General features: G+C 40.1%; 1 protein-coding gene across 1 annotated transcript in view; it reads right to left on the bottom strand.

The window, feature by feature from the left end:
• Positions 1 to 10,331, bottom strand: part of LOC118802360 (GTPase IMAP family member 7-like) — a 23,346-nt gene extending 13,015 nt beyond the window's left edge. Inside the window, exons 1-4 of the mRNA XM_036562879.1 lie at positions 10,048 to 10,331; positions 4,268 to 4,556; positions 1,078 to 1,132; positions 858 to 899 (exon numbers count right to left, since the gene is read on the bottom strand). Of these exons, the coding sequence (XP_036418772.1) occupies positions 858 to 899; positions 1,078 to 1,132; positions 4,268 to 4,547 (377 nt within the window). The 5' untranslated portion in view covers positions 4,548 to 4,556; positions 10,048 to 10,331. The remainder of the gene's footprint in view (positions 1 to 857; positions 900 to 1,077; positions 1,133 to 4,267; positions 4,557 to 10,047) is intronic.
• Between the last annotated feature and the right edge of the window lie 594 nt (positions 10,332 to 10,925).

Here is a 10,925-nt window from a genome sequence, read left to right as displayed (position 1 = left end):
TTTAGGTAAAGGATAAAACATATTTTAGGTCTTCATTTTTTTAAATACTGCAATAATTTAAAATGGATATATTTATAGACAGAAGTCTCAGCTAACAAGACGTTTATTCACTTCATAACTTCATCTAATTCAACTCTCAGCCACACCAGAAAGCTATTCTATTTTAATTTGATCAGTTCAACAAGACTGTAAAGTCCTCAACTATGTAGTAATGCGTTCAGTTATGAAATGAAAACGTCGAATTATTTTGAAAAATCAAATTTCTAATGTATGTTTAATTTCATATATTAATTTTTCAGAGGTGCTAAATTCAGGTCCAGAACGTGAAATTCTTCCCCAGCACTTCATTCCACCTGCCTGGCCTCTGTAGAAGCTCAAACCAGCAGCAAAGGTGTTCAGGCAGTTGGTACAAAATCCTGGAGAGGATTTTTACTTTCTGGAATTAACATCGCTGTTAAAAACCTTCAGCTGACGGTGTTGAAAACAACTGATGGAGATGAAAACTGATTAAGTATTCACAAATATTTTACTATCAAGTGATCAGAGTGGTTGGTATAGTGTAGGGGGTAACATCTCTGCCTTCCATGCTGTAGGCTGGGGTTCAATCCCTGCCTGGGCAAACACCCTATGCTTTACCAAGAAGAATGAACAAATAACAATAATGAGCTCTTTTATTTATTATTTTATTAAAAGGTACTTTACAGTACTAGTGATTGAACATGCTGTGTTGAAAGCAGGTTTGTATTAATATTTGTATGATTTAAACTCTATTCAGTTTTCTATAATCATTTAGTATTTTGTGAAATGAGGTTCCTAAAAGTGACTCATGATAATTCAGTATTAAGGCACGTTCTTACCTTAAATCTTCAATTGATTGACTGTGTTTCTCCATCTTCAATCTAAAAATTTAACACAAACAAAAAATAATGAAGAAATGCGACATTTTCTTGTAAATACAGTGACAGTAAAAGCTATAAACTGTATAAATCTGTCCACAATCATTTAGTATTATGTGTGATATAAGCAGTGAAACATAGTCAAAACACTATTTTTAAAAGGAAATCAGATCAGATTTACCGAACTGCTGTTCCAGTGATTGTTGTGGATTGTTGTGGATTGTTGTTACTGAAAGCTGTAAAAAAATGCTCACACATTACTGAAGCTGTCACTCACCAATGGAGGAGAACACAAAACAGTGAAAGAGTAAAAGACAATAATGCAGACAGTAAATATTATAAATTAGTCTGAACTGTGTGAATGTCAGTATCTGCTGTGGATCTGAACTGTGTGAATGTCAGTAACCGCTGTGGAACTGAACTGTGTGAACGTCAGTAACTGCTGTGGATCTGAACTGTGTGAACGTCAGTAACTGCTGTGGATCTGAACTGTGTGAACGTCAGTAACTGCTGTGGATCAGAACTGTGTGAATGTCAGTATCTGCTGTGGATCTGAACTGTGTGAACGTCAGTAACTGCTGTGGATCTGAACTGTGTGAATGTCAGTATCTGCTGTGGATCAGAACTGTGTGAATGTCAGTATCTGCTGTGGATCTGAACTGTGTGAATGTCTGTAACTGCTGTGGATCTTATTGAATCTTAGCCCTCTGGACCGGCTTCACCATCTTTGCGTTTCATGCTGTACAACGCTGTGCAATCCTCACCCTCTGATGCTGCCACTGCATAATCATAAACTAATCAAATTAACCATTGCCCCACCTGTTTTTCCTGCTTTGTTCTATAATACTTTATACTAACAATGTTTGCTATCCAGTGTCGACCAGAGGAGGATGGGTTCTCCTTCTGAGTCTTGGTTCCTCTTAGGGTTTCTTCCTTTTGCTCTTAGGGAGTTTTTCCTTGCCACTGTCGCCACTGGCGACGCTCATGGGGGCTCAGAACCAGATTTCTTTCTGTAATGCTGATTTTTCTGTACAGCTGCTTTGTGACAACACCTGTTGTAAAAAGCGCTGTATAAATAAACTTTGCTTGCTTGCTATTCTGTTCTAAGCTACATATGCATATTATATCTGCTATACTATACATAATAAATAAGTGAACAATCTGCAATATTAATTAGTAGTTGAAATGCAGTTAGTGACTCTGATGACTCTTTGGGTACTGTTGATGACCCACTGCAGGGCATGTCCCTCCATGGTGGTGCAGCTCGTGTGCCAGGTTGAAATGCAGTAGGTGAGAATGCTTTCAATACTGCAGTGGTAGAAGGTGACAAGCAGGTGTCTGTTGAGATTTACTTTCCTGAGTGATCTCAGAAAGTAGAGTCACTGTTGTCCCTTCTTTGCCAGTGCTGTGGTGTTGGAGAGTGGAGCATGTCCATCCCTTCCTTTCCTGAAGTCTGAGCTTTCCTGAAGGATGAGCTCCTTGGTCTTGCTGGTGTTAAGAACTAGGTGTCACAGTGGTGTCATCCGCATACTTGATGATGGTATTTGTACTGTGGACAGGAACAGTCATAGGTCAAAGAGTACAGAACTGGGCTCAGTACACAGCCCTGAGGAGCGTGAGTGTTCAGTATCAGTGGGGAGGACTGGTATGTCCCCAGCCTGACTGACAGAGGGCAATTGGTCAGAAAGTCCAGTATCCAGGTGCAGAGGTGTTGACTGAGGCCCAGGTTCTGAATCTTGGAGGCGGGTTTTTGGGGAATCGATGTGTTGAATGCTGCATTGTAATCAATAAACAGCACTCATATGTGTTGGGGTGCTGAAGGTGGGATAAGGTGATGTGAATCCATATTTTTGTATCCATAAAAATACTCAAATAGCCGTATCACTGGTAATGCAGCTCATTATCCATATTTTCTAATATGGTTACAACCAGATATATTGTAGCACTGGCTCATTAGGCCATGGACGCATAGGAGGCATGGCCATGCAGAGTGACCCTGCAGAGCGGCCATGCAGGAGGCGCCTCATTCACGGTAGGAGAGACTGTTCTCTGTAAATAAGTTGATGTTGTGGAATTACTAATGCAACAATGTTATCTGTGATTTTTCGTGCAGGTCTCTGCATTACAGTGTCTGTGTATCTACCATGAATGTGAGGTGTACTGTTAGAAATGACCTGCCTGCTTCCTGGCCATATCAGCCAGCACTGGGTGGCAGTTCTCCCCTGTTGCTGTATTTAAGCAAGGGCATATGCCTCAAAAATGCTATGTTTTCTGTGCCTGCTTCTCCACCAGTGATACAATATTAACTGCGTCACAAGGCTAGCTAACTTTGCAGTGGTCTGCAGAAAAGAACTCAGGGGAGCTGTGTGTAAAACACTTAAAATGAAGCCTCCCCAAATCAATTTCTGCTGCATTTTTGTGACTCTTGAGTGTTTCATAAATATTTCGTAAATATTTCTGTGCACGTTTGAACAGCTGCTCCATGAGGGGGGAGATGACAAAGTGGTTTTACTCAAGGGATGAAAGAAAGAAAAATGGCATTATTGCACTCACTGAACAGTGGGGGGTGCTGTAGTACTGAATTTGACCCTTTTAGGTGCTATGTTAAATGTAGGTGTGTTACACATTGAAGAAGACGGTCCCTTACAGTTAACCCAATAACATTTACTGGTTATTGTGTTAAATGTGGGTCACTGGGTTAAATGTAGAGGACTGCCTTCTTTGTCTTCCTTTGATTGTTTCTCATCGGTCATTGCAGTCATTAGTTGGTAAGACAGGCCTCTCCTCTGTGGTTTGGGTTCAGGTGTGACAATAGTTCTTATATTTATATGTTTAGCCACAAAAACTGTCTTAGCTCAACCAAAACTTGTCTTGTAAATATGAATTACAAGATTAAAAGTTGTGTGATTTAGATGTTGTAACAGATGTTATTTTCATATTCAGAACAATGTAACTGATCTTTATTCAGCAATTAATGTTTGTTACAATGTTCCTTGCACTGTAAAACAAAGTTTTACCACATGTTGTTTTATATGAAACATGTAGAAAGGAATTATGAATCTTATTGGGCCAGTGTCTGGTCTCTTCCAGAGGAAACATGGTTACTGTGAACCCCTTGCAAAACATCATAAACAAACAATTTTCTGTTATGTAAAACGGCAAATTAAATTGAGCTGTGACTTTTTACTGTTTTATTTCTTTAAATAAGATTTTATTAACCTATTAACAACTGTAAATGTTTGTATGAACATAAATCTTCGATAGAATACTTTAATTGAAATGTGTTTTTTTCTGGCTGGAAAATATGAGGAAAAGAATGGAAAATAATTGAAAAAGGTTTAAATAATCAAGAAAAGTAGCTTTTATTTTACCTGTACTATTTCTGGGAATGATCTTCTGTCTGAGATTCTCAGCAAGCTGGTTCAGCTTCATCTCCTTCAGGATCTTCAGGGTGATCTCCACAGCTCCGTTTGGGCCGTAAAACTGCACCATCTTGTCTACAGTGCCAAATTGGTCAATGTTCCCCACCTGACCCCTCGGAATGCATGAATCATCATCATCATCATTGATCAGACACCACTGGAACTTCTTCAGTTCCTCTTTCTGCAGATCTTCTAGAGTACCCAGTAAAATCCTTGTTATGTTCGCCATCTTTCATCACTGTACATGAAGAAGCACAACAGACTCCAGTTTTATGGGGGTTCTGTGATCTCATTAATTAAAACCAGAAACACAAAATATTAGATATTTAAAAACACTGAGTATGCTCCTCTGCACACGGTTTCCTCCTTAAAATCACACTTTTCTTGAGAACATGAACACATGTACATCTCACCCAGTTACCTCCCACAATTATCTAAAAATGGATTAAATTCCACTGCATGTACACAGACTGTCATAATCTTACTTAAAAATCTTTAAAAACTTTCATTCTGTCTCCTTTGGGACGTCTTTGGAACATCAGACAAAAACATAAAAATTTCCTGTTTTGATCAGTCAGAACCTCCAATCAGTGTTCAGGTTCCTCAGTCTACTGTTCTACTGATCACTCATACACTCATACACATTTTTCTTCTCCCAGCAAGTTTAAATCTTCTCTAAACTATAACTGTGTCCAAAACCACATACTACAGTAATGAACGTAATACTGTTATTGAACTATTCTGACATATTTATTATGGTAGAATATGGTTGTGGATACAGTGTAATGTGACATACTGCCACTCTGTATCAGTTCTGAGCCTTTTGTTGTGTCATTTGTGAATTTAATTCTGGTCTTGACCTGGATTTTGCCTTTGCCCTTTTGTAATCACTGTATTTGGATGTTTGTGGATTGTTTTCTTTTTTTTTTTTGGCTGACCATTTCCACTTTCTCTCATAGACTCTCAAACTCTGCATTTGTATCTCAGTCCTGTGTCTGATATATATGTACATATATATATATATATATAAACACACACACTATATTGCCAAAAGTATTCGCTCGTCTGCCTTCACACGCATATGAACTTGAGTGACATCACATTCTTAATCCATAGGGTTTAATATGATGTCGGCCCACCCTTTGCAGCTATAACAGCTTCAACTCTTCTGGGAAGGCTTTCCACAAGGTTTAGGAGTGTTTATGGGAATTTTTGACCATTCTTCCAGAAGCGCATTTGTGAGGTCAGACTCTGATGTTGGACGAGAGGGCCTGGCTCTGGTCTCCGCTCTAATTCATCCCAAAGGTGTTCTATCGGGTTGAGGTCAGGACTCTGTGCAGGCCAGTCAAGTTCTTCCACCCCAAACTCGCTCATCCATGTCTTTATGGACCTTGCTTTGTGCACTGGTGCGCAGTCATGTTGGAACAGGAAGGGGCCAAACTCCCCAAACTGTTCACACAAAGTTGGGGGCAGGAAATTGTCCAAAATCTCTTGGTGCTGAAGCATTAAGAGTTCCTTTCACTGGAACTAAGGGGCCGAGGCCAACTCCTGAAAAACAACCCCACACCATAATCCCCCCTCCACCAAACTTTACACTTGGCACAATGCAGTCAGACAAGTCTCCTGGCAACCACCAAACCCAGACTCGTCCATCGGATCGCCAGACAGAGAAGCATGATTGGTCACTCCAGAGAACACGTCTCCACTGCTCTAGAGTCCAGTGGCGGCGCTTTACACCACTGCATTCGACGCTTTGCATTGCGCTTGGTGATGTTAGGCTTGGATGCAGCTGCTTGGCCATGGAAACCCATTACATGAAGCTCTCTACACTGCTCTTGAGCTAATCTGAAGGCCACATGAAGTTTGGAGGTCTGTAGCGATTGACTCTGCAGAAAGTTGGCGAAGGTGAGTATAACCCTCGCATTTCTGCAAATATTTTATTATATCTTTTCATGGGACAACACTTTAGAAGACTATAGAACTATAGAACTTGGATATAACTTGAAGTAGTCAGTGTACATCTTGTATATCAGTATAGATTTACTGTCCTCTGAAAAGAACTCAACACAACCATTAATGTCTAAATAGCTGGCAACACAAGTGAGTACACCTCACAGTGAATGTGTCCAAATTGTGCTCAAAGTGTCAATATTTTGTGTGACCACCATTATTATCTAGCACTGCCTTAACCCTCACCAGAGCTGCACAGGTTGCTGCTGGAATCCTCTTCCACTCCTCCATGATGACATCACGGAGCTGGTAGATGTTAGACACCTTGCGCTCTTCCTCCTTCTGCTTGAGGATGACCAGTAGGTGCTCAGTTGGGTTTAGGTCTTGTCGGGACTAAGTGCGATTCATGCTCGCTCAGAGCCCCAACATATGGATAAATTATACTAATCTGTTCTATAACTATGTTTTAGTTTTTTAATAAATCTAGTTGCTTGTTCTCATCATAAACGCAAAATAAAATAAAGTTCAGTCAAAAATAAAAGAAAGTTGAATAAAAGACTTCAGCCGTTGAGTTCTTTGTGAAGGAAGGAAAAGGCCCACTCTTCATTTATTGAGCTTCAGATGGCAAGATGGCTCCTGGACAGCCAAATGCAAAGTACAATACAGAAACATCATTTTTATACCCTCCCTCTCACCTTTTCTCAGTTCACTTTGGTTCACATTGTTTCCCATCCTTACACTTCAGTTGGAAACTCTTATTTCCACACGTGTCCTTGATTTTTTAAAAACTTGCATGCTCAGCTGTCCTAAGCTGCCCTCTTCTCAAGGTTTTTAATTAAATTGTATCTTTTTAAACTGGTTCCAACACTGATACTGTTTAGTTTCCTATCAGCTTTACCTCCCCTCTCACAGGCCAGCTTGTTCTTGCAACAAAGCACACTAGCTTCTAGCTCTAACTTCTAGATGCTTCTAAACTTCAGGACTTTCTCATGAGAAAATCCCCTATCTTACACACAGCATGGCCTTTCCTTAGTGAGAGGATTAATACACTTTTGTCACTGAACTTTTAGTATATGATTATGGATTTCTTATTGATTATAATGGTAATATATTCATTATCCCCACAGTCTGGAGACATACTTGGCCAGTCCATCACCTTTACCTTCAGCAAGGCAGTTGTCATCTTGGAGGTGTGTTTGGGGTCGTTATTGAGTTGGAAAACTGCCATGCGGCGCAGTTCCCGAAGGGAGGGGATCATGCTCTGCTTCAGAATGTCACAGTACATGGTGGAATTCATGTTTCCCTCAATGAACCGCAGCTCCCCAGTGGCAGCAGCACTCATGCAGCTCCAGACCATGATGCTACCACCACCATGCTTGACTGTAGGCAAGAGACAGTTGTCTTGGTACTCCTCACCAGGGTGCCACCACATATGCTGGACACCATCTGAGCCAAACAAGTTTATCTTGGTCTCGTCAGACCGCAGGACATGGTTTCAGTAACCCATGTTCTTGGACTGCTTGTCTTCAGCAAACTGTTTCCAGGCTTTTTTGTGCCTCAGCTTCAGAAGAGGCTTCCTTCTGGGACGACGGTCATGCAGACTGAGTTGATGCATTGTGCAGCGTGTGGTCTGAGCACTGACAGGCTGACCTCCATCTTCTTCAACCTCTGCAGCAATGCTGGCAGCACTCAGGCGTCTATTTTTTGAAGCCAACCTCTGGATATGACGCTGAACACGTGGACTGAACTTCTTTGGTCGACCCTGGTGAGGCCTGTTCCGAGTGGAACCTGTCCTGGAAAACCACTGTATGACCTTGGCCACCGTGCTATAGCTCAGTTTCAGGGTGGTAGCAATCTTCTTATAGCCTAGGCCATCTTTGTGGCGAGCAACAGTTCTATTTCTCACATCCTCAGAGAATTCTTTGCCATGAGGTGCCATGTTGAATATCCAGTGGCCAGTATGAGAAAACTGTACCCAAAACACCAAATTTAACAGCCCTGCTCCCCATTCACACCTGGAACCTTGTAACTCTAACGAGTCACATGACACCAGGGAGGGACAACGACACAACTGGGCACACTTTGTACATGTTCACTGTGAGGTGTACTCACTTGTCTTGGCAGCAATTAAACATTAATGGCTGTGTGTTGAGTTCTTGTCAGAGGACAGTAAAGCTGTACTGATATGCAAGCTGTACACTGACTACTTCAAGTTATATCCCAGTTTCATTTCTATGTGAGGAGGGATGTACTCACTTTTGTGAAATACTATATGTGTGTGTGTGTGTATATATATATATATATATATATATATATATATATATATATATAAATACATATACACACACACACAGACATATTTATCTATTTATTTATTTAATGCAGTGTCATCAGAGGACCCAAAGATCACAGCCAGCAAATACTGGTTTTTGGCCTTGTCCCTTGCACACAATTTTCTCCACATTCTCTGAATCTTTTAATGATATTATGTACCATAGTTCTTTGCTATTTTATGTTGAGAAATGTTATTTTTGAATTTTTATTTGATGGTGCAGTCTTTCACAGAGTGGTGAACCCCTCCTCATCTTTACTTCTTAAAGACTCTGCCCAACTTTTTTGGAATGTGTTGTTGGCATTAAATTCAAAATGAGTACATATTTTTCAATAAATAATTGTGTTCCATAGATAAATACCACAGAGTTTTTTTTTTTTTGCTTCTTTGTCTTTTATATGCAGACCCAAGCTAGGAAGAAAAAGGTCAAAATATGTATCATAAGGTAATATTTCAGCAATACTTCAATAGGAGCGTACAGAGTCTAAAAGGGTGCTTCCTCCCACTAGATGAAGAAACAGAAAATGACACAGTAACACAAAAGATTATTCAGTTTCACAAGTCTTGAATACACGAAACTCAAATATACAACATGAAACTGTATAAATTTCAAACTGTACAACACTCATATTTACAACACTTGAATTGCACAAAGCTCAAACATCCATCAGGAGGAGCAGTGCTGGTTTATAGAGCTATGAAAGAGAACAGAACAATCTCTAATTCTGAACAGTTCTCATAAAAGCACTGTCTTCCATTACATGTACACTCTCTGCTTCAGCTAGAGTCCACACTGAATGATAATCTGCCTACAGTTTCCTTTTTACATGGAATCTGCAGAAACCAGTCAGAACACATTTCAGTCATACTGATGTACACAGCACAGCTAAAACCCCTGAGGCACAAAATACTGGAAAGAGATTATATTGAAGCACTCTTTAATTTAGAATAAGACTAATGGCCAATACTGGTTGTGTTAATAATTACATAATTACTTATGTCAGAGAATCACGTATTTCCTCAGCAAGTAATAACATTTTTCTGAAATTCTCATGAAAAAAATAATTATAGGACTCTTATCCTACCCGGCAGAAACAGGGTTTCATATAAAAAGCACGAGTCAAACAGGAGTTTATACTGTACTGGTTAGATGTTTTAATCATGGTGTTACACCTGTGTTCTTAGTAGATAAACCAGTAAATTGGCCACATCACTGTTAGTGTTTGTAGACTGTAAGTAATTAGTGCCTCTTTTAGGAATTTGACTGCCCAGAGTTGTAGCCCCTCAGGTTCCACCTGCCACCTCTTACTAAGGAGTTTCACCCCAGAACTGGATAAAATATCTGTTCCCCTTCACCTGACAGACACCTTCAGTGTTCCAGCCATCCACAAGCTCTCCCACACTGAACAAAAGAACTACAAACTACACTCAAATGTACATACTATACCTGAGAGCAGAGTCACTCTTCTTCTTTCAGTCTTCAATAAAGAAAAGGTCCAAGTCCATCAGGAGGAGCAGTAAAAACAACCTCCATTTCAGAATCTCTTTAAAATACTGTTTTCAAGTGTATGTACTCTGTCTGCATCAGCGGATTCCACATTGGATGATGATCTGTCTACAGTTTCCTTTTCTAAATGGAATCTGCAAAACCCAGACAGAACACATTCCAGTTATGCTGCACTGACTGTAAACAATGCACCTTAAAAAACCTGTAGTTTCCGTGTGGAGTTAACCCCCAGCTTTTGCTTTCAAACATGCACCACCAGAAGTAAGCTGCTCGGGCAGGAGATGGAAATCTGAGAGAGGCTCTCTGTTCATTTCTAATCCTTTCACTCCAATAATAAAGGCAGGTCTGAGCCATTTAAAATCACCTCATGATCTGTCCTCTTCCAGAGAGACTGCTCTGTCTGATCCACAGGCCTGTCAGTCACTTTTATTTTGAAGCTATAAAGTTTTTCTGTGACAGTGCAGAAAATGATGTGATAAAGCTGTGACTCCAAATACCACGCTGAAGTAGAAGCTCCTCAGTGATACAAAGCATGGAGAGGTTTCAGTTTACAATAATAACAATAATTGCAATAATAATAATAATTACATGGTAAACAGTAAGCATAAATGGTCATTTTAAACAAAGTTCAATGTTTGATGTTTAGTGCACCAAAAACAATTTACCAATAGAGACAGGCAATCCTTACACATAAGGCACTAAGGCGCCCGCACAGTCTCACATGTTCCCACTGCCCACCACACGAGAAACCAATGAGGAAGTGACCTCCAGCAGGTCCCCACTGAATACATTGGGATGACCAAGTCCAGTTTATATAT

Source organism: Colossoma macropomum, unplaced genomic scaffold, assembly GCF_904425465.1.
Source record: "Colossoma macropomum unplaced genomic scaffold, Colossoma_macropomum, whole genome shotgun sequence".
Taxonomy (NCBI): Eukaryota; Metazoa; Chordata; class Actinopteri; order Characiformes; family Serrasalmidae; genus Colossoma; species Colossoma macropomum.
The sequence above is the reverse complement of the archived record's forward strand: the minus strand, read 5'-3'. Positions and strand labels throughout refer to the sequence as shown.